The sequence below is a fragment of the Aspergillus fijiensis genome, assembly GCF_003184825.1.
Source record: "Aspergillus fijiensis CBS 313.89 unplaced genomic scaffold BO72scaffold_4, whole genome shotgun sequence".
NCBI classification, from domain to species: domain Eukaryota; kingdom Fungi; phylum Ascomycota; class Eurotiomycetes; order Eurotiales; family Aspergillaceae; genus Aspergillus; species Aspergillus fijiensis.
The window spans coordinates 182,919-201,940 of NW_024468980.1; the positions used below are offsets into that span (position 1 = coordinate 182,919).

General features: G+C 53.9%; 8 protein-coding genes across 8 annotated transcripts; 3 read left to right on the forward strand and 5 right to left on the reverse strand.

The window, feature by feature from the left end:
* Positions 1-2,848: 2,848 nt before the first annotated feature.
* nde1 (nuclear distribution protein NudE) lies at positions 2,849-5,186 on the reverse strand. The gene is made up of 2 exons (XM_040939432.1): positions 4,626-5,186; positions 2,849-4,513 (listed from the first exon to the last, which is right to left on the reverse strand). The coding sequence occupies exons 1-2, from the start codon at positions 4,860-4,862 to the stop codon at positions 2,954-2,956; spliced, it is 1,797 nt and encodes a 598-aa protein (XP_040805687.1). The 5' UTR covers positions 4,863-5,186; the 3' UTR covers positions 2,849-2,953.
* Positions 5,187-5,747: 561 nt separating this feature from the next.
* On the reverse strand, positions 5,748-7,360 carry BO72DRAFT_420389 (elongation of very long chain fatty acids protein). The gene is made up of 4 exons (XM_040942713.1): positions 6,747-7,360; positions 6,624-6,693; positions 6,343-6,564; positions 5,748-6,286 (listed from the first exon to the last, which is right to left on the reverse strand). The coding sequence occupies exons 1-4, from the start codon at positions 7,158-7,160 to the stop codon at positions 5,982-5,984; spliced, it is 1,011 nt and encodes a 336-aa protein (XP_040805688.1). The 5' UTR covers positions 7,161-7,360; the 3' UTR covers positions 5,748-5,981.
* A 510-nt stretch (positions 7,361-7,870) lies between these two features.
* Positions 7,871-8,972, forward strand: BO72DRAFT_524112 (DUF3716 domain-containing protein). Its single transcript, XM_040949838.1, has 3 exons — positions 7,871-8,061; positions 8,113-8,506; positions 8,553-8,972. The coding sequence occupies exons 1-3, from the start codon at positions 8,010-8,012 to the stop codon at positions 8,914-8,916; spliced, it is 810 nt and encodes a 269-aa protein (XP_040805689.1). The 5' UTR covers positions 7,871-8,009; the 3' UTR covers positions 8,917-8,972.
* A 451-nt stretch (positions 8,973-9,423) lies between these two features.
* Positions 9,424-11,373, forward strand: BO72DRAFT_444225 (cysteine hydrolase family protein). The gene is made up of 5 exons (XM_040943756.1): positions 9,424-9,547; positions 9,827-9,960; positions 10,042-10,466; positions 10,534-10,665; positions 10,736-11,373. Exons 2-5 carry the CDS (start codon positions 9,854-9,856, stop codon positions 11,236-11,238), a joined length of 1,167 nt encoding a protein of 388 aa, XP_040805690.1. The 5' UTR covers positions 9,424-9,547; positions 9,827-9,853; the 3' UTR covers positions 11,239-11,373.
* Positions 11,374-11,589: 216 nt separating this feature from the next.
* BO72DRAFT_395473 (TRAPP subunit TRS20) lies at positions 11,590-12,340 on the reverse strand. Its single transcript, XM_040941996.1, has 2 exons — positions 12,084-12,340; positions 11,590-12,008 (listed from the first exon to the last, which is right to left on the reverse strand). Exons 1-2 carry the CDS (start codon positions 12,272-12,274, stop codon positions 11,609-11,611), a joined length of 591 nt encoding a protein of 196 aa, XP_040805691.1. The 5' UTR covers positions 12,275-12,340; the 3' UTR covers positions 11,590-11,608.
* A 269-nt stretch (positions 12,341-12,609) lies between these two features.
* BO72DRAFT_338274 (splicing regulator NSRP1-like domain-containing protein) lies at positions 12,610-13,944 on the forward strand (the record flags this gene model as incomplete). Its single annotated transcript, XM_040940576.1, has 1 exon — positions 12,610-13,944. A coding segment is annotated over one exon (1,335 nt), but the record flags the coding sequence as incomplete, so codon positions are not given.
* Positions 13,945-14,037: 93 nt separating this feature from the next.
* BO72DRAFT_395478 (Zn(2+) transporter ZRT3) lies at positions 14,038-16,046 on the reverse strand. The gene is made up of 3 exons (XM_040941997.1): positions 15,844-16,046; positions 15,652-15,782; positions 14,038-15,601 (listed from the first exon to the last, which is right to left on the reverse strand). Exons 1-3 carry the CDS (start codon positions 15,896-15,898, stop codon positions 14,336-14,338), a joined length of 1,452 nt encoding a protein of 483 aa, XP_040805693.1. The 5' UTR covers positions 15,899-16,046; the 3' UTR covers positions 14,038-14,335.
* Positions 16,047-17,433: 1,387 nt separating this feature from the next.
* On the reverse strand, positions 17,434-18,930 carry BO72DRAFT_444229 (DUF2985 domain-containing protein). Its single transcript, XM_040943757.1, has one exon. It carries the CDS (start codon positions 18,457-18,459, stop codon positions 17,632-17,634), a length of 828 nt encoding a protein of 275 aa, XP_040805694.1. The 5' UTR covers positions 18,460-18,930; the 3' UTR covers positions 17,434-17,631.
* Between the last annotated feature and the right edge of the window lie 92 nt (positions 18,931-19,022).

Below are 19,022 nucleotides of genomic sequence, written 5' to 3' on the forward strand. Positions count from 1 at the left end.
AGTGACGGTAGACCGTGCCAACGGGCAGCGGCACCTCCCCAAAATGCATTGATGCATTGTCATTTATTCGAAAGCGGTGGTACCTGAGCACTGCAGCCGGTCAAGAAGAGAGAGCCCGACTTTGTTAAGTTCTTGATGTTTTTTTCTCCACAGAAACTCCCGAACGGGGCCATCCCTGCATCTAACCTGTTTGGGAGTCTGTTGACGCCCCACCCGTCAGCGCCAATGGGATCGGCAGCAGTTGTCATCGCGTTGGGGATCGTGGGAAGTCACGGGACTGCCTTCTCACCAAATTCATCTTGGCTTCTATGCAGTCGAATCTGAGGAAGTTGTGAGTACTCAGGACTGTATACCTTAGTACTCCGTAGTCTACCCTGACATCAAGATATCCAGTAGAAAACCTATACAACCCTAGATCCCTTGATTTGCAACTAAACCCCCACGAATCAATAATCTCAGCGCATCATCCCAGCTCCCTCCCACAAAAAAATAGCATCCATACCGACCAACAACCGGCACGTCCGAAGCAGAACTTCCCCTAAGAAAAGGAGGAGCGCGAAAAAAATTCCCACGCGACGATCTCCTTCCGCCCAGGCGTTTAGCAACCCCAACCCTCGTGGATCCTGGCCGAGACCGACCGTCCCCGGCGGGGCCCGCGCGCCCAATCCCTCGGAGACATGGATGATGGAACCCAAGTGAAGACCCGTTGGCCGGTATCGAAGAACCGAAAATTGCTGGAAACCTCTCTCTCCTTGAGAGCCACCACAGAACCACCACAGAGCCACCAAACATCCCAGTTCAACTCGACTAGACCGAACATGAACCTCCAGTTCCAGACGTGGGGCTGGACCTCGCTAGCTGGGCTGCGAATCGCGCATGGTGATTGGAGCAAGACCAAGAAGAACCGCCCTGTGAAGAACACAGGGCTACACAGCCCAAGTCTACCTTGTAGGTCCTGGTCAACGAACACTGGAGTATAATCACAATGAACTGGCTGGAACCGAAGGTAAGGTTCTCTGGGGGTCACACGGCAATCCGATAGGCTCGATTGTCCGCCGCTTGAGGATACCCGATCGAGATGATGGTGACGATGGCATCGAAAAAAAAAATAAAACAAAAACAATGGATGGTGGATTAGACTTGCGTTTGGCACAGAACGATTGTAGTTCCCATAGTTCGTGGGCAGAACAACCAACAACTTCCCTCAAGTTCTCGGAGTCCGAATCCGGACCTCATCGGAGATCCAGAAGGAGCCAGACCCCCGTCACTCAGCCCTTGACTTGCAACACGCACCGAATCTCCCGTAAGATTGACTGACGGAGGTCGGGGAGATGGACCATTGGCTGAAGATTCCTTCAATCCTTCAGGTTAGTACCTAGTAGTTCGTAGTCTACCTGGGTACGTACAGTAGTTACAGTACGGAGTACATACTGAGTAGGTTAGTCGAACTCTACCTGATCAATCCAGTACTCCGTGATCCGGCTGGTAATGACCAACTCAGGAGAGGCTCCTCAAAATAAGGCTAATCCAGATTCAGATCCACGATGCATGGCCGTGGCCGTGGCTGTCAATTCGTTGCCTGGACCAGCACGAGGACTCACCACCGCCGCACCGCCGCACGACCTTACTTCGAATCCCACCGTCGGTTGATATACTTGGTGGGCTCTGTAGCTGAAGCTGGCGAGAATGGGCATTGATTGGGAAAGCCGATAATGTATTTCCTGTAGCACGACATCATGAACCTATGCGGGCGATCCTTAGCATTGAACTCAATGATCACTGGTGGTGTAACAAGAAGCTGCGATCATACCTGGGTCGATATTGTTTAGGTAGAATCACCGAGCTTGAGCTATCCCCTCTGCCAATCAGCAGCAGAATCGGCAAATAAGAGGCAAGACACGATGTGTGGACCGTCGACGTAGTGGAGCAAAAACATCGAGAGCAAGGGATTGTTGGGTGGTCAAAGATGAGCCCACCCGGCGAAAATATATATGTACTGGATTGGATCCGAGGACACGCATTGACACAACACCCTTCTTCTTCTGTCCCCTCCACTTGTTATTTCAGGAATTGCCTGCCAATCGTGGCCATTTCTTGATTTGTTGAAATTGTGTCTGGGAAACATGGCTTGACCGACCAATTGAGGGGGGAAGTGAATGGCTACGCATCATGTGATTAGATCACCAGAACCGCGCGACACATTCATTCTCTCTTGGAAGACCTTCATGCCGAGGAGAATGTGGTGATGCAGATCTGAACCTAGCTGACCACTCTATTCTCTCAACAAGCAGACAGCAGCCGGTCTCACTACGGTGCACCACAGAACCAAATCTATCCGTCACTGGGTATTATTCTCTAACGCCAAAGGCAATTTACTCAATACACAGGGAGACAGATAGCAGACAGTCAAAGAAACAAAGAGTGCTGAGTGACAGCTTGGACGCCGTGAGACAGAGTTCAACCCTCTGCTCCGACAACAATCCTCAATCCATCCATCCGTCCGTCAATGCGCCAGTCTAATCAAGTCACATTGCCCACCAACAGCTGTACAAGCCGGGTCTTTGCGTCCCCGCAGTCAAATACAGGGCATCGCCGCGGCAGTTGCATTGTAATAAGCCTGAATCATATATCTCTGAGCCGGCCCAAGCAATGTCTTCCAGAAGAAGAGGTTCTCGAGAAACACACACACACACACACACACACAATATCTCAACTCAAAAAACGTCACTTGCCAAGGGGGTAGTCGCACGGAAAGCGAGGAAGAGCACAAGAGGGTAGTAGAGGAAAAAAAAAAAGTACAAACGAGGGAAAGAATGTTCTCAACTGGGAATAAGTAGAAGGGGATCAACACCTGCGTAGCGGCCGTGAACTTCGTAAAGCCCCTCTGGAATTGTCAATCGGGGTTAAGGGAAAAAAGGGTATTGCGAGAATAGAATAAAAATTTATCAAAGGCCTAGAAGGTCTCGCCAAGATCACCAATATTGGTCTTCGGCTCATATCCGGTGCTAGTGCGGAAGCTTCGTGGTGGCGCGGGGATCCCGCTAGGCGTGCGTTTCTTGACCGTCTTCACTGAGCTGGTAGGGGTGTGGACGGGTGTAGAGAATGACGGAAAGCGTGCCTCCCGAGCCTCGCTAATCTTGGCTCGCACTGACATTCGGAACGCCAAGTCCTCATCTTCGTCTATGTTGGACATGCCGCTTGTATGGCCGTTCTGTACGGACGGATTGCTGAGCGAAGACCGGGGGCGCCGACTTTCAGTGGTGGGATTGGTCGAATAGTGTCCCAGTGGCGTTTTAGTACGACTCTGCCGGCTTTCAGGACGTGCCGAGTGAGTAGAAGGCGCAACGCTGGGATGGGTGCTCTGGCTGAAGGAGCTGGAATAGCTGGTACGGCTGCTAGGCCGACTGTCGCCCTGAGTTCGAGCGCCAAACGAAGGTCGAGTGTTGTAAGATGAGGCCGTGTCGCCTTCACGCACAGACGAGCTAAAGCTGCTGCCGCTGATTCGTTTACGCGCCGAGTTCTGGCGCATAGTGATCGTCGAAGAGACTGGACTGTCACCGACAATAGATCCAGACCGCGACGAGATACGAGAGGGCGAATCGGAGGGTGCCGGGAGTTTGGACTTGGCAGAGTGAACACGCTCTTCCAACTGCTGCATCTTGCCGATCAGACCGCGGATCTGATAAAGAGATCCCGACTTGGGCAGAGTGGTGGACCGGTCGTTGTTGATGCTGGCGGACGAGGTGGGGTCATTGGTGCTAATGCCCCCCGGCTGAAACGCGCTCGCAAATGGCAGGGTCGTTGTGTTGGAGCGACCGTTGTTGGAGTTGAAGGTGGAACCCCGAGACTTCTTTGGGGTCTTCTTCGAGTCATACATCGACCGGGAGCCCAGCTGAGCGCCACCACCAGCCTTCTTGAACGGGAATCCAGGAGTGGCGCTGGCAGTCTTGCGCATGCTAGTCGGGACACTGATCGACGCCTCAGACATGGGTGGCGAAGGAGGAGTGGCGGTCACAGTCATAAGAGCATTCTTGATCGGCGGTGTCTGGAACATAGGAGTAGACACAGTTGAAGCGCTGAGAGTACGGTCGAAGATCTCGGGTGTCTGAGGTGTTGATGGAGTGCGGTAGATCAAGGACGCAGGCTTTCTGCGGCGACCACCATTCTGTTCGTGTCGAAGCTTCTCCGAGAGAATCTCGGCCTCGACTCTCTGCTCCGACAGTTCATCACGAAGACGCTGGTTCTCAATCCGTAGGCTCTCACGCTCCATTTCGCCATTCTTGACCTCTTCCTCGAGCAGGACGCTGCGCTCGATCGCCATGTTGTACTTCTGCTCCAGATCCTCCAGGGATGAAGTGGTATGGCGGGCCTGACGTTCATAATCATCGTTCGCGACTTCGATGTCGCGCAATTTCAGTTGTAGGGTGCGGTTACCATCGCGCAACTTGGTAATCTCCTTCTGCAGCGTATTCTGGGCCGCGCTGGCCTCCGACTTGGCCTGCTTGTATCTGGACTGCAAGGGGTGAAAGGTTAGTGCCGATGTTCACTATCACCAAGCTGGCCCACGAGGGAGCGCCAGAAAGGTAAAAAAAAGGGGAAGCAGTTAGAACTCTAAAGTTGCTCACCTTCCAGTCGTCAATCTCGTATCTCAAGTTTTCCAGCCGTTCCTTCAGCTGCCGCTCTCGCTTCTCCGACGCCTCGATATCCTTTTCCAACTCGGCCTCCAGTTCGCGGCTGGAAGCCTGGAACTCCGACAGCTCAGCCTCCAGCTGTTCATATTGCGCTTTGTAGTACGCGAGCTGGTCCGACCTCGAGCTAGTGCCGTTGGGCCGGGTGGCCGAAGAATCGTCGACGGATGGCATGGTTCCCGCACCAGCAGCTGAGGCCGGCGTAGGAGACGCACGTTCCAGGAGACGACGTCAAAATGAGACCCAGATCTGCAGGGGGGGGGAGAGGGTCACTCAACGGGGAGATTGTTGAGTGATTAGAATAAGATGGAAATAAGAGGCGAGAGTCGAGAGCATGCAACGGAAGAGCGAAGGAACCACCGTGCGTGAACTGGTGGTGCTGGTGGAGGGGCCGGGCGGTGTCGCAGGCACTCGGGGGAGAGATTGCGACGGTGTGGGAGGCGACGGAGGGATGGAAGGGTCAAAAGGACACGGCCCAGAAGCGAGCTGAGAGTGTCGAGATTTGAGACCAGCGCTGGCCTTGAATGAATTGACTTACCTTGGGGGACTGCCCTCACAGAGGGAAGAACGAGAAGGGGAGGGGGGAGGGGGAAGGGGTGGAAGAAGAAAGTGGGGCTTGAAAGAAGAAGTGGAAGGATTGTTTTCAGAGCAGATAGTTGGGTTGATGGGGGTGGTGATGCTATCCAGAGCCAAAGCCGGGACGGGCGCCAGATTGAATTGATGATTCCGTCCACGGGACAACAACAACTAACCTTCCTTCTTGAACCACCCAAGCAGTAACTTATCGGTAGTGACGGGTAACTTACGGGGCGGTGTCGCCAACTAAACCGGGTCTGGACTAGTTCCGGTGACGTCGTGGCCTGAGGTGAGTATATCCTGGTTGTTTGGGTGGTTTGGGTTGTATTGGGTTGTTTGGCTTGTTATGATTGTTGTTTTTATTTACTACATTTTAATCTATCTGTGACCCCGTAACAACTGTCATAGCTGTAATTATATTGATGATTGCTAGGTAATGATTCAGCTTCGTTGCATGAATGGTAAAGATGTTATCATGTTTCTATAAGAATACTGACAGTGCCGCTTGCGGAGTAGTTAGTGCTCGATCAGAAGACGCGCCCTTGATCATGTGAACGTCGTCCGACGAAACCCTCTCCGATTACTGACACCAGCACAGCTTTTGTATCCAGCAAAAGGCCACCCGATGCTAAAAATGCTAGAAATATCATCCACGTGTGTAATGTCGCGACTGCCACTCACTCACTTCGCTGATCCATGGCAGCCTGGCCCGCACCACTAGACTTTCCGTGCCCGGGCACCGGCACCACCAGTCAACCCTGTCTCGATTCGGTTATCGTGCCCACTGGACATAGCAGCCACAACCAGATGGGGCACCGAAGCTGGTGCCTGGGTTATAGGTCGCACAGCTACGCGGGCCCTAGGCATCCTGCCGTCTTTCCGATATGTGGCCAGGTAGAACAACACGAACAAAACCAGGTACGAGCTGATCACCACGTCTCCGGTGACTGTGGCCAACACGCTGCCCACACATGAGCCATACTGAGGGAAGTATACAAAGAAAGAGCCGTAGGAGATAAAGCCTGCGGGGTCATGCTGGTCAGTACCATTGTCCTACCTGAACAGCGTTGAAGGGTACAGGACGAACCCAGCGCAATCACAAATTGGAGGATTTGGCCCCGAGTGATCCAGGCTTTCCACCAGATGTGAATTCCTCGTGCGGCCTGGAAATAGTACCAGTACATGATGACATGGACAGCTAGGTTCAGTGTGATCACAACCCACGAGATCGCCGTAGCCCCAACCAACTGAGTGTAGCATAGGAAGACGGTTGCGCCGTGATGGTAGCAATGCAGAAACGCTGGATAAGGCCAGGTCAGAGTGGACCTCTGGCTATGTAGAGTAGACGGCTATGCTCACTGAGAGGCTTCTTCATCAGAAACAAGTAGACCGTGTCCAGGAGCTCGAAGTACTTAGTTAGGTAATTCAACTGTCTCGACGGATTAGCACACCGGGAAAGATGACGAACTGGGTCGGGCATACATAATATAGTACAACCATGGGCTTGGTCCAACCACCCTCGAGATCACAGATGGCGCAGTGCAATCCATTCCTCGCGATTGTCGGTACTATTTGTTCCAGAAAAAGTGCCAGAAGAATGGCACTGATGATGCTGAGGAAGAAGTTGTGCAAAAGAAAAAGCCTCTTCAATTGCAATGGCTTTCGATTGCTCATGAAACTTCGTCCTCCCAAAACAACCGTATAATATAGGATAAGAACAGTTGAGGTTTCCTTCAGCGTAGAAAGAGGTGTCTTGCCCTCAATGAATCGGAAACTGTTGGCTGGATACCCCACAGCAGCCTCGAAGGCTCTGTTGAACCAGGGCCACAAATCAATGCCATAAGAGCGGTCAAGCGAAGGAATGGGCAAGGTATGAACGGAGGAGGTCGAGTCCATTCCTGCTGCTATCCTACTACTGGAGATTCGCCTCAACTCTGGCTGGGAGGGGGAAGGGCATAAAAGTTCTGATAAGGAGATGCGAATAAGATAAAAGAACGGGGTTTCCTGAGAGAGATATAAGCGAGCAATCTTTTGAGTGGCGATCAAGACATGGATGCTGGCTGGACTGTTGTGCAACAAGCAAATAATCCGATGGGGCGTGCAGTTGTTGGGATTCGAGGTTCATGTGACTTTGATGCCTTCCTAATTGAGGACCTTCTTTCCTTCTCTTGTCCAGAACTGAGCTTCAGAAGTTTCTAAGTGGCTGACAGCATCGGAGGGTACTCTGGAGAAGACATGGTTTGTGTTCTGCTTTGAATTTGAAGGCGGTTCAATGATAGCAGTTTCCAACACCGGAGATGATATTCTGCATCCTTGCAGCACTCCATTCACCGGCGAGGCAGCCGAATTCTGGGGGAGTTCTGATTGATACTTGATTTGTGACAAACAGTTTCGCTCTGGAGAGAGAGTGCTATTGCTGATTTGACCAATAACTTCGAGGCGAGATACTTGCGAGGTAAGATTTGGTACACTGGTTATCAGGAAACTTGCTCTACGCGTCTTTTGAAATGAAGAAACAGTAACACTGACTTGATTTCTACAGACGACTTAGCATAGCACACTGAGTATTGCAGCTATTCAACAGTGTATTTTTTTCATCAGGTCACCTTCTCTCACTGCATTCATTCTCCTAAACCTATAACTGGCACCCTCTCCCTGCAATACCCTCGCTTTCTCATCTCTCATTTCCCCACTGCATCTGGTCCGCTACAATTCTGGACTTGCCCAAGTCGATCTGAGCTCAAAATGTCGCTTACTGTGGCCGAGGCAGAACGCCGCTGGCAGAACGCAGAAACAGGTCCACTTCTTCTCCTACCGCCTCTACTCGAATACTAATTCCATGATGTAGAGATCCATCGGACATTCAACGCAGAAGATGTGGATGAGTACGATCAACAAGAAACTGCGGTACTGATAGAAGTGGTACGGCCCCTGGAGCCGGTGAACGCCCATGTCGTGACGACCGAGAGGAAAGATTGGCAAGACTACGTGGCGGACGACTACAACCGATGCTTTGCGGATGCTTCTATATTGTATCGCCGGGGAGTGGAAGTTGATCCTTGCACTCAATGCTCGGTCTCAGCCACATTTCGACGCTGTATCATCGCGCCGTCGTTTCGAGGACGTGCATTGTTTGCTGCTGCGTGTGCGAATTGTATCATAGACGGCATAGGTGAACATTGCTGTTACTACAAGGCGTTCAAATTTCAGAATGGCATAGAGTGGGGCGCACCTATCTCGGAGTGAGTATCTATCCCAAGTGCAGGAGTGCCGACTAACATATTCCAGGGAAGTTCGAGGGTATGGCGGCCTGCGTGAAGCAATCCAAGCTACTGGACACGACGGTCTTTGGTTTGCTCACGAAGATGCTGAGGCGGCAAACCTTCGACTAGCTGATTCATCTCTGCAATCCGGCCAGAATCGTGTCGTGCGAGACAAAGCGCAGAGTGCCATGGCTATCGTGTCCTCGAATGGCAATTCTGCACCATGGGCTATTGCTAGCGAGCAATGGAATGATCTATCTGCGCTAAAGAAGATCCGCACTGACTTGAAGCAACATGTTCGGGCCGTCAAGAATCGGATTCGACAGCTCAGATCTCTTCAAGCATCGAAGCGCACCGACATCTCCGATCACCAATCCGGGGCCGTCTAGATGAATCGTGCGGTGGAACAAAAGGCGCGACGTACGCGAGGACGTTGATGTATTAGAATGAACTTTGAGGTGCCACTCTATGCCTCTTGCTTACGTGGTTGAAAGATTTGGGATTCATCATCGGAGGCTGACTGCTCATTGGCGAGATAATACACCGAAATTCTTGCAGAGTGACGATAGTGAGATCAATACAAGAGATACCTGCTGCAGGAGTTTGATCGATAGAGTACTCCGTATTGTTTGTGTTTGTTGTTGTGGTGGAGATAAGTCAGCGGTGAGTGAGCGAACCACGTGACCGGACGTGGACACACACCGTCAGTCTGCGACTCTGCGTCCACGGTGCCTCCCACCCACACCTTCCCTTCAGTTCAGTGTCTCTTTATATGGAGCCAGCCGTGCTCCTAACAACCTTGAAGGCTGCTGATACCTCCAAACCAGAAAGCCTAATTCAATTCATTCCCCCGATCTTGAAAATCGAAAATCCCCAAAACTTGTTTTCGGCACAAGGGATAGTTTTCAAGGTTCCACGTGCGACCCCAGATTCCAGTACGTTCCCGCCGCCGCCGGCCCCTTCTTTGCCTATTTCGTGTTGTTGTCTGGTGTGTGTCTTGGGCGGGTGAAGTAGTGTGTTGTGAGTGAGTGAGTGAGTGTTGGGAAGATCCCGCCCGAACATGAACACTCCCCCCCCACCCCCCCCTGATAATCCACCCCTGGTTACGCTATATCCACGCACAAAACCCCCCTCGGCTGCTCATCATCGTGGGGACATTCCTTCCACGCACTCGCTTCGGTCGAGGAAGCGCAGTACTTCAATACTTCGATTGTTCTCATGTTCCCCGACAGCCCTTCACTACTTCTATGAGGCCATAGCCATATGAATGCTTTGCATAAGACTGATGGGCGATGCCAGACATCCACCACCACCTCACCTGTCACCATGGCAGATCCCACTGATCTGAACCTGGATGCGCCGAGCGACCTTCAAGATATCCCGGAGATGTCCATGCAATTGCTCCCGCCGCCGGAAGGAACGTATCCCGACAAGTAAGTACATCCTCCTTTCTCCTTTCTCCCCTTTCCAGCCAGCGGCAAATCACTCACATTGGTGCAACCCGCCTCCCCCAGGGCGACTTTACTGGCAGCCGTGTCGGCCCACGGCAAAGCACATGGGTACAACATCGTAGTCAAGTCGTCGAGTACGCCGACGGAAAAGAAACCGGGGCGGACTGCCAAGGTCTGGCTGCGGTGTGATCGCGGTGGCCATTACCGTCCACGGAATGGTCTCACGGAGGAGACCAGGAAGCGACGGCGGACGTCGCGGCTGATGGATTGCCCGTTTATGCTAGTTGCAGCTGGAACGCCTGGCATTTGGACGTTGACGGTGCTGAACCCCACGCACAACCACGGCCCGATTGTCGAAAAACCCCGACAGCTCCCTCACCACAAGGTCCGCAAGGGTCAGATCGCGGCGGTGCCGTACGATTGGCCGCACGATGCCACCCTGACCCCCTATACCACGGCGTTAGTAATCATCGACATGCAAAAGGACTGTGCGTCTATATTATCTTGTCTGCTTAGTGGGTCTTTTCGGAACTAACCTATGTCTATGCGACGCAGTCTGTTCGCCGGGTGGATACATGGAGTACCAGGGCTATGACATCTCCGCGAATCAGGCGCTGATTCCGAAACTTCAGCATCTGCTGAATACTTTCCGGGCGGCGGGGTTTCCCATCTACCACACCCGAGAAGGTGCGTACGGCAAACGAATGTCCACAGTCTATCCCTGTCAATCATCCCGGTCCACTGACTTTCCAATCAGGCCATCGCCCTGATCTGTCGACGCTGTCTAGCAGAGAGACCTACCGATCTCGGAATAATGCCTCCGGACTGGGGATCGGCTCGCCGGGTCCGCTGGGCCGTCTCCTGATCCGCGGGGAAGTCGGCCACGACACAGTGGACGAACTGTATCCGATCCCCGGGGAGCCCGTGATCGACAAGCCCGGGAAGGGCGCGTTCGCGCATACGGATTTCGAGCTTATCCTTCGAAACCGTGGGATCAAGAACCTGGTGATCGCCGGGGTGACGACCGACGTGTGCGTGGCGACGACCATGCGTGAGGCCAACGACCGCGGCTTTGACTGTGTGGTTCTCGAGGATGGCACGGCGGCCAGCGAGCCCTCGCTGCATGTGAGCACGATCGAGTCGGTGAAGATGGAGGGGGGGATCTTTGGGGCGGTCACCAAGCTGGAGGATGTAGTGCATGCGGTGGAGAACTTCAAGGCTGTGACTGTGAAGAAGCTGGCTCCGCAGATGGCCGTTTAGCTTTGCTTCTTGAGCCGATGTTCTGGACTTCATTTGATGGTTTTCTTGAGACTCAGCCGAATTCGGATTTAGAGGAGTTGTTTGGGTACTTTAGTATGATTGCCAGCAATAACGACGAATACGACCATGATTAACGATGCACAGCGGTCATCGATTGAAGTCACTAGTAAGCAGAGAAACTAAAAAAAGATATACATGGCGAACAAGCCCTGGTATCATCAAGCAGAAAGCAACAAAACCCAACGCCAACACCAGTATACCTACACCCTCACCCAACACACACCCAAACCCTCCACCTCTATCACCCCTTGACCCAACCCTAGTTCCCCATCCCAATTCCCCCTCCCCCTTAAAAAACCCCCTCCGAAAATCACAACCACTTCCTCCCCGCCGCCGTAACCCTGGACCGAAACACGGCACTCCGAATCTCCATCCCCTGCCGATAGAACGGATTCATGACCGTCTTCACGTAATTCTCATACACCTCGGTCATGAACTGGCGCACGGCCTCCTCCGTCTGGGGACTGGTCGGGTTGGCGGCGATGGAGCTGGCCGAGGCGCGCGACGACGAGCCCGCCGAGAACGAGCCGCCCAGGATCGACGACCCGCCTATCCCGCCGCCGCTGCCGCTGCCGCCCGTCGCATTCGGACCCGACGCGTTGGGCAGCTGGGGCGGCTGGTGCAGCAGCAGGAACCGGGCGCCGGACGGGGCGAGGAAGGCGGAGATGTAGGCCGAGGCGGGCGGGTAGGTGTCGATGTGTTTGAGGTACCTGTTTCCCGCCCGGCGATCAGAATGGTTAGTTGGGTTTTTTTTGGGGGGGAGGTAAGGCTGGGGCATGGCTGACATATTCCCATTCATCCACTGCGCCTCCTCGACCATATCCAGACTCGAGTGGATGATGAACTGGTTCATGTACTGGGCTGTGTCCGGGAAGCGGAAGCGGGCGATGCCATCGCCGCCGGATTTGGAGGTGCCGAAGGCGATGTTGAAGAGGGGGACGTCGGTGGGCGAGAGGATGGTGAAGTAGTAGGACATTTTTGATGCTTTCCAGCCCCTGATAAGTGGAACGAAACGAAGATGTTGATTTCCGGGGAAGACACGCCGCTGCGGCACCGCGCCAGTCAGGGAGGGACGGGGACAGCAAGCGGAGGAGGGGATAGTCACGTGGTGATAAGATAGACCCAACACGTGACTCGCATCATCGATATCGATATCCATCATCAAATCAACTGTTTCCTCTTCCCTGTACTGTACATCAACCTACCAGACAAAAGACAATGCCACCCTTCGGCATCAATCTTGCCAACAAATCCAAAGCCGGCGGCGGTGGCGGCGGCGGCCGCCCCCCACCAGGCCACCAAGCGCCCAACAAGCGCAAGAAAACCATCTTCGACGATCCGGACTCCTCCGACGAGGACACCACCGCGCCCGCGAACAAGAAACCCAGCGCGATCGAAATCACCACCCTCGGCGGCCTAGACGAGATTCCCACCCCAGCGCCAGCCCCCAAACCCACCGACACAGACCCGCATCCCCCCAAACGCAAACCAACCCTCACCAATTCGAAACCCCCGTCAACCATAAAACCCCTCTCCAAAACCTCGATTTTCGCCAACGACTCCGACCCGGACGATGATGCCACCGCCGAACCAACAACGACAACGACAACGACCTACGGGCTCACCACCAAACCACCCACCAAAACCAAAACCCCAACCCCCACAGGAAACGAATACACCAACCTCTCCGCCCTGCACAGCAGCCGCCAGCACCACCGCAGCGCCGAATCCCTCGACCCGAGCATCTACTCCTACGACAGCATCTACGACACCCTGCACACCAAACCGCCCGCCCCCAAAACTGCAGGAAACCCCGATGATTCCCGGGGGCAAGTCCCGAAATACATGACCGCCCTGCTCCGCAGCGCCGAGATCCGCAAACGGGACCAGCTCCGCGCCCGGGACCGGCAGCTCGCCAAGGAGCGCGAGGCCGAGGGGGACGAGTTCGCCGACAAGGAGAAGTTCGTGACGGCCGCGTACAAGGCGCAGCAGGCGGAGATGCGGCGGATCGAGGAGGAGGAGGCTGCCCGGGAGGCAAAGGAGGAGGAGGACCGACGGAAGAATGGGGGCAAGGGGATGGTCGGGTTCTATCGGGAGATGTTGGCGCGCGGGGAGGAGCAGCATGCTGCTGTTGTTAGGGCTGCCGCGGAAGCGGCTGCGGCTGTAAAGGAAGGGGGTGCTGCAGCTGCAGCTGCAGGGGAAGGTGAGAAGAGTGGGGAGGAGAAGGACGACAAGCACAAGTCGGAGGCGCAGGTGGCGGCCGAGTTGAATGCGCGGGGCGCGCACATTGCCGTCAACGATGACGGGCAGGTCGTGGATAAGAGGCAGCTGTTGTCGGCCGGGCTGAATGTCGCGCCGAAGCCGAAGGTGGCGCCGCAACTTGATCCCAAGGCCGGGGCGAGAGTGGGTGGACCGGCGACGTCGAGGTTCGGCGCGAATAGAGCAGGGGCGGATCGCGGCGGCCAGCGCGCCAGACAGACGGAGATGATCGCGGCGCAGTTGGAGGAGCGGGCGCGGCAGGAGGAGGAGGCCGAGGCGGCGCGGCAGAAGGAGATCGCCGAACGCAGTCGGAGCCTGAAGACTCAGGGCGACGTCTCGAGTGCGCGGGAGAGGTATCTGGCCCGGAAGAAGGAGCGCGAGGCGGCGGCGGCGGCTGCCAAGGGAAAAGCCTCCTAGCACATTTTTTGCTGTACTCTACTTCAGGCGCTGTTATATAGTGGCAAGTGGCTAGTGATTCCCTATAAACTGTACGATAACATGAGAGCGAATTGTGAATCTACCGGTAAAGCTATATATGTATTCCCCAGGTAAACAGATAACAATCACAAAACAATCAATCCAATCCGTCATGACAGCCCGGAACCCGATTTCGTCACATCATTTCACAACATCACAAAAAGCAAAAAGTCACTCCGCTGGAACAATGCTATCTCTTGAAGTAATTCTGTCTAGTGTAACCCTTATAAAACAACAATGCAGTTTTTTTTCTGGCCTAATCATACCCGAGAATCAACGCCAACCGACGATGCACGAAATATCATGCCGTAAGCGCGAAGCTAAGCCCCATCAGGACCATCCCCCCAATCGCGAACCCCGTGCACATGCCCCGATGATGGGTCAAAGTCAACCCTTCACTGAACAGCTGCAGCGCCACCGAGGTCATGACGCCCGCGGTGGCGGCGAACATGCCCCCGTACACGCCCCACGACGGACCGGCCGTCCCATCGTCCCCGTTGGCGCGCCGGGCGCCCCAGATCCAGAGGGCGGCGAGGCCCGCGCCCGCCGGTTGGCTGATGCCGCCCAGCAGACTGGACCAGAACATGGCCCAGCCGCGCGAGTGCAGGGCCAGGTAGAGGGGCAGGGCCATCGCGAACCCCTCGCTGATGTTGTGGATGAAGAGCGCCAGGAAGACGGTCAATCCCAACGTCGGGCTCGCGTGGTTGGTCGCATACGTGATGAAGCCCTCCGGCAGCTTGTGCAGGGCGATGGCGACGGAGGTCTGGAGCCCGATGGACAGGAATGCGTTTTGCGGGACGTGGTGGTGATGTTGCGGCGTCTCTGCGACAGGAAGCTTGTGAGGGGAGTCTTCCGACGGCTCGCACTGATCGTCCAACAGGCCCGTGTGCGATGAGGAGGAACTGGTCTCGTGGTGAGGGTGGTGGTGGTGGTGATGGTGGGGCGACTCGTGCACGCGAGGTAGACCCGATTCGAGATCGCTGGGCTGGGTTGCATCTCCGTGGACGGTGATGCTGCGAGGCTGATTGAGAGGTGGACGAACCAGGTCACTGCCTACATCCGAGATCGAGGGAGTCGGCAAGAGTGTCTTGGTACATTCATGGCCACACGCCTGCGAAAACCCGAAACAAGGCCCGTTCTCGTCGCACTGGGCTTTGACGCCCACCATCCGGCTGAAGCGCCGCGTCAGACGATCCCGCAATGATTCCCGCCGCTGGAGATGCACTTGGGCGCGAGCGTTCGCCTCGGGGAGGGTCATGGTCGCCGGGGAGCACTTGAGGGCCCGTGACAGAAGGGGGGTGCGCTCGTTCCACGTGTTCGACTCATCATGATGGTGTCCGTTGGGCTCGTGGTGGTGATCGAGCTTCGGATGCGGTTCGTGGGAATGAGCGCAATCGACGACATGGGAGGGGATGTACCGGTGCAGCAGGGCGGATGCGAAGCGAATGACGACGACACCGGCGAGGAAGAGTCCAATGAGCACATACGCAGAGCTAGAGGGAGACCAGCCGGCGCGAATGAGGTAGTTATGCGATGTAGGAAGCATGCTATAGAGAGACGTGAAAAGCTATGACCATTAGTCACGACCATAACGAAAAGGGGCAAGGGCGGCAATACCATTACACCTGCACTCAGGCAGAGCGATGCTGATAAGAATGCATTGTTGTGGACTATCTGAAAGTCCTTTCGCCGTGTTAACTGCCGCAATACTATGTCGACGCAGATGACGGACGATCCCAGGACGCAGGCTAAAGGCAATCAATCAGCATGGAAGGCGAATTTTGGAGATGGGTTTGAGATTAAACTTACCCGCGCCAGAGACGGCACTCATGACCCAGCCCCGAAGGTCATTGCTGGCAGCCATGATGCGGGGGGATGGGAAAGAGCCTGAGGGGAGAGAGAGGGAAGGGAGATCGACAGGGAGATGGAGACAGAAGTGGAGGAAGAGATGAGGAGATCCCAGAGTAGGTACCCGGGGGGAAAATTGGTAAAGCAAAGCAAATGAATGGGGGGGGACTGTGGATTGCGGAGGGCGGGCGGAATGGAATGGCTAAATAATGCATGATATCATGTCACGCGCTCTCCCGATTAGATAAGGCCTGGGGACCTTGGAAGCCCTACTTCTGACATCCCCCCTTGCAATCCACTGCATTCAGAATAAAAATAGAACTTATGTACAATTAATTTCAATATCTGGATAAATATGCATTCACCTTCTGTAGTATAAGTGATTGATATTCCGCTCCTTTGTACATGCAATGTCATTAGTAGACCAATTGGTCTTTCTCTCAGTGGTATTGTGTCTCTACTGCAGCATGATAATTCACAGTAGATTGAGAATAACAGAATACTTGTTAAAGACTTGCCTTACCTGCCATGATAGTACTATCAATCCTGATTAAAATGCTTTACAAACTAACATCATACAAAATATTCAACCTTGAGTGTGCTTGCATCAAGGCAAGTATTATGTAAGGTAGAACAACAAATGGTTTAGGAATAGGAGATTACAGGTTTTATTAAAAGAATCATACATCCCTGGACAATAGTGTAATGGATGAATAGAGAATAAAACAAGCAAAGGCTTGTCGAGATGGTACCTGACATGTCTATCATACTAGTACTAGTTGATCTACCAGTCCAAGCATCTTGCGGCTGCCGCCGATGCTGATGCCTAGAAGCAGACCAAGATCAGACCAAGACAAAAAGAGGGCGTTCACAACTCTGTGGTGAGAAATATAGCGATGCCTATAACTCAATGATAACACTTAGAGCAAGATATGACACCCCCGGAGAGTGTCAAAGCCAAAGAGCCTTATATAGTAGTAGAGAAACAGATGCTGGAAACATGTATGCTCAGACGTAGTACTGCCAATGTCCAAAAATAGGATGATAGTAAAAGAGTCTTAGGACATCCTTACATCCACCAATTATACTTTGCGAAACCACCAGAGAATCAATTCTTATTGCCCAAGCCCTCACTTGCCACTATTTCGACTACTGCTCTGCAACTCTTAGTTCTGCCCCGTAAGACCATTGTGTTGCCCGTCTAGCCTCCCGCAGCTGCTCCACTTAGCTCGTTCAATTCGTCACTAACCTGCAACGCTCTATTCGGTCAGCGTCCGGTTTCACCTTGCTATTACTTTCTCAGCCACAAAGCTGTTGTAAGGCTGAAGGGACATCTCATCCTTGTTTCACTTTGAGATAGGGCTGGTTACAAGTCAGGGAAAAGAAAAACATGGTGGTCTTTTCCCAATTCCATTGTTCCTCTCCATTAACGCAACGGTACGAGTACGAGTACGAAAGTGGGTCGGACTGTGCACATAGTATAGGGATACGCCTTCACCACCCAAAGAAAACAGTATGAAGATTGGAATACACAATATCGCATTCATGCGTCTCAAAATACCCTCAAGCGAAAGAGTGACTCCCTGAGCGGCAGTTATATCGTAAATCCCGCAGAGATAGGTACCATAGCTCCATGTGATCACCAACAAAAAAAAACATCAGAAAGAATCATCAAGCAAAACAGATTTTCGTTCGCTGTAAAAAGAAATCAAGAAAAATCCCCAGAGCAATCTGCCAACCGGAAAGATATCAAGATGACAACGCTCCCCGATCCAGATGCATATAACCATTCCCAGGGCTGGCAGCGCCGGCACTTGGGGGCACCAACAACAGCGCCCCAGGGTGCTCGCTAGCCTTATGGATGCGCTTCTTCTCCAACCACATAACAACCCCCGCGCCCGCGGCAACCGAACAAGCCAGGCCCACGAACAGGCCCGTCGTCCAACTAGGCCGATGGAACCGGTCCATCGCCCACATGCACACGGCCAGACAGACCTGAAAGACGGAGTTGAGGAAGTTGCCCCAGACCACCACATCCATTTTCCACAGCGGGGTGGGGGTGCGGTGAGCTTCTGTTGCAGCAGCAGCAGCTGCTGCTGGGGCCGCCGCCCCCGCAGTCGCCTTCTCCTCGTCTTCATCTACGGGGACCGCCGTCCCGCAAAACCACTTGCCATGGATCTCCGCAAGCCGGACCAGTCCCCCCTGACGAGTGCGCGACGAGCGACCGAGACGCCAGAGACACCACAGGTACAGATCCCGAATCCGCCAGGGCGCCAGGCCAAACCCGGTGACGCAGAAGAGGGCGTTGAGGATCTGCGAGTCGATCTCGATCCAGATGCGGCGCGCCGAGTACGGGGCGTCGCAGCTGGGGTGGCACATCGCCGGCGCCGCATTGCACAGCAGCAGGAAGAGCATGCCACCCCAGGCGACCACGTTCAGGCCGTAGATGGTGATGCAGAAGCCCAGCGGGGTGACGGCCCAGCGTAGGAATGCTTGGATGGCGGTGAGCCATGTTGTTTGGCTCGGTGGATGCGTTCCGTTGTCATTGTCGTCGTCGACTTTGATTGAGGTGATCATTTGCTCTTTCACGCTCTTTCTAGTAGCTGAACCTGGGTGTGTAGTTGGCAGGGGAGAGGTGAGGGAGAGAAATGACGATATGTTTAAAAGCCTTGGAGGAGAGGAAAAGTCGGTTAGATTGACCAAAGGACCGCTGATTTAACGATAAAGTCATTCTCCGAGCATGAGAGAAAAGGCGGGTTTAAAATACACACGCAAGACGTGGGCCAGGTGCGACATTACGTCTGTACTATGCGCAGCCAGCCAAGAAAAGCCTTTGCCCTCTCCTGTCATCCATAATAGGCAATAAGTTGGGTGTCCGTCTGAGCCCAGGTTCCTCAGCGGGGCCGGACGCTGCGCCGGGAGTACCTTATTCTGCAATCGAGTGGCGATCACAGTGGAGGGAATCAGATTTTGACTGAGATTGAGATTCTACCCCGTGCACCTATATTTAGGGGTATCCTTTCTTTCGGTTTTTACCATACCAAGGCATCTTGTCGTAGGAGCGACACGTGTTTGACGCACTGATGGAACTTCTTTTTCCGAAAATCAGTCGTCACTCTTTACTCAAGAACCTTACAGTC

Bases quoted from the DNA above. Each gene is read 5' to 3' on its own strand.
- BO72DRAFT_524112 (XM_040949838.1), top strand. From the start codon at position 8,010: ATGTCGCTTACTGTGGCCGAGGCAGAACGCCGCTGGCAGAACGCAGAA. The intron at 8,062-8,112 runs GTCCACTTCTTC...TCCATGATGTAG, and splicing joins CTGGCAGAACGCAGAAACAG to AGATCCATCGGACATTCAAC. The intron at 8,507-8,552 runs GTGAGTATCTAT...AACATATTCCAG, and splicing joins TGGGGCGCACCTATCTCGGA to GGAAGTTCGAGGGTATGGCG.
- BO72DRAFT_444229 (XM_040943757.1), bottom strand. From the start codon at position 18,459: ATGATCACCTCAATCAAAGTCGACGACGACAATGACAACGGAACGCAT.
- BO72DRAFT_444225 (XM_040943756.1), top strand. From the start codon at position 9,854: ATGGCAGATCCCACTGATCTGAACCTGGATGCGCCGAGCGACCTTCAA. The intron at 9,961-10,041 runs GTAAGTACATCC...CGCCTCCCCCAG, and splicing joins GAAGGAACGTATCCCGACAA to GGCGACTTTACTGGCAGCCG. The intron at 10,467-10,533 runs GTGCGTCTATAT...TATGCGACGCAG, and splicing joins CATCGACATGCAAAAGGACT to TCTGTTCGCCGGGTGGATAC.
- BO72DRAFT_420389 (XM_040942713.1), bottom strand. From the start codon at position 7,160: ATGGACTCGACCTCCTCCGTTCATACCTTGCCCATTCCTTCGCTTGAC. The intron at 6,694-6,746 runs GTATGCCCGACC...CCGTCGAGACAG, and splicing joins CCATGGTTGTACTATATTAT to TTGAATTACCTAACTAAGTA. The intron at 6,287-6,342 runs GTACCCTTCAAC...ATGACCCCGCAG, and splicing joins GATTGCGCTGGGTTCGTCCT to GCTTTATCTCCTACGGCTCT.
- BO72DRAFT_395473 (XM_040941996.1), bottom strand. From the start codon at position 12,274: ATGTCCTACTACTTCACCATCCTCTCGCCCACCGACGTCCCCCTCTTC. The intron at 12,009-12,083 runs GTCAGCCATGCC...GGCGGGAAACAG, and splicing joins CAGTGGATGAATGGGAATAT to GTACCTCAAACACATCGACA.
- nde1 (XM_040939432.1), bottom strand. From the start codon at position 4,862: ATGCCATCCGTCGACGATTCTTCGGCCACCCGGCCCAACGGCACTAGC. The intron at 4,514-4,625 runs GTGAGCAACTTT...CACCCCTTGCAG, and splicing joins ACGAGATTGACGACTGGAAG to TCCAGATACAAGCAGGCCAA.
- BO72DRAFT_395478 (XM_040941997.1), bottom strand. From the start codon at position 15,898: ATGGCTGCCAGCAATGACCTTCGGGGCTGGGTCATGAGTGCCGTCTCT. The intron at 15,783-15,843 runs GTAAGTTTAATC...GATTGCCTTTAG, and splicing joins GAGTGCCGTCTCTGGCGCGG to CCTGCGTCCTGGGATCGTCC. The intron at 15,602-15,651 runs GTATTGCCGCCC...TAATGGTCATAG, and splicing joins GCCTGAGTGCAGGTGTAATG to CTTTTCACGTCTCTCTATAG.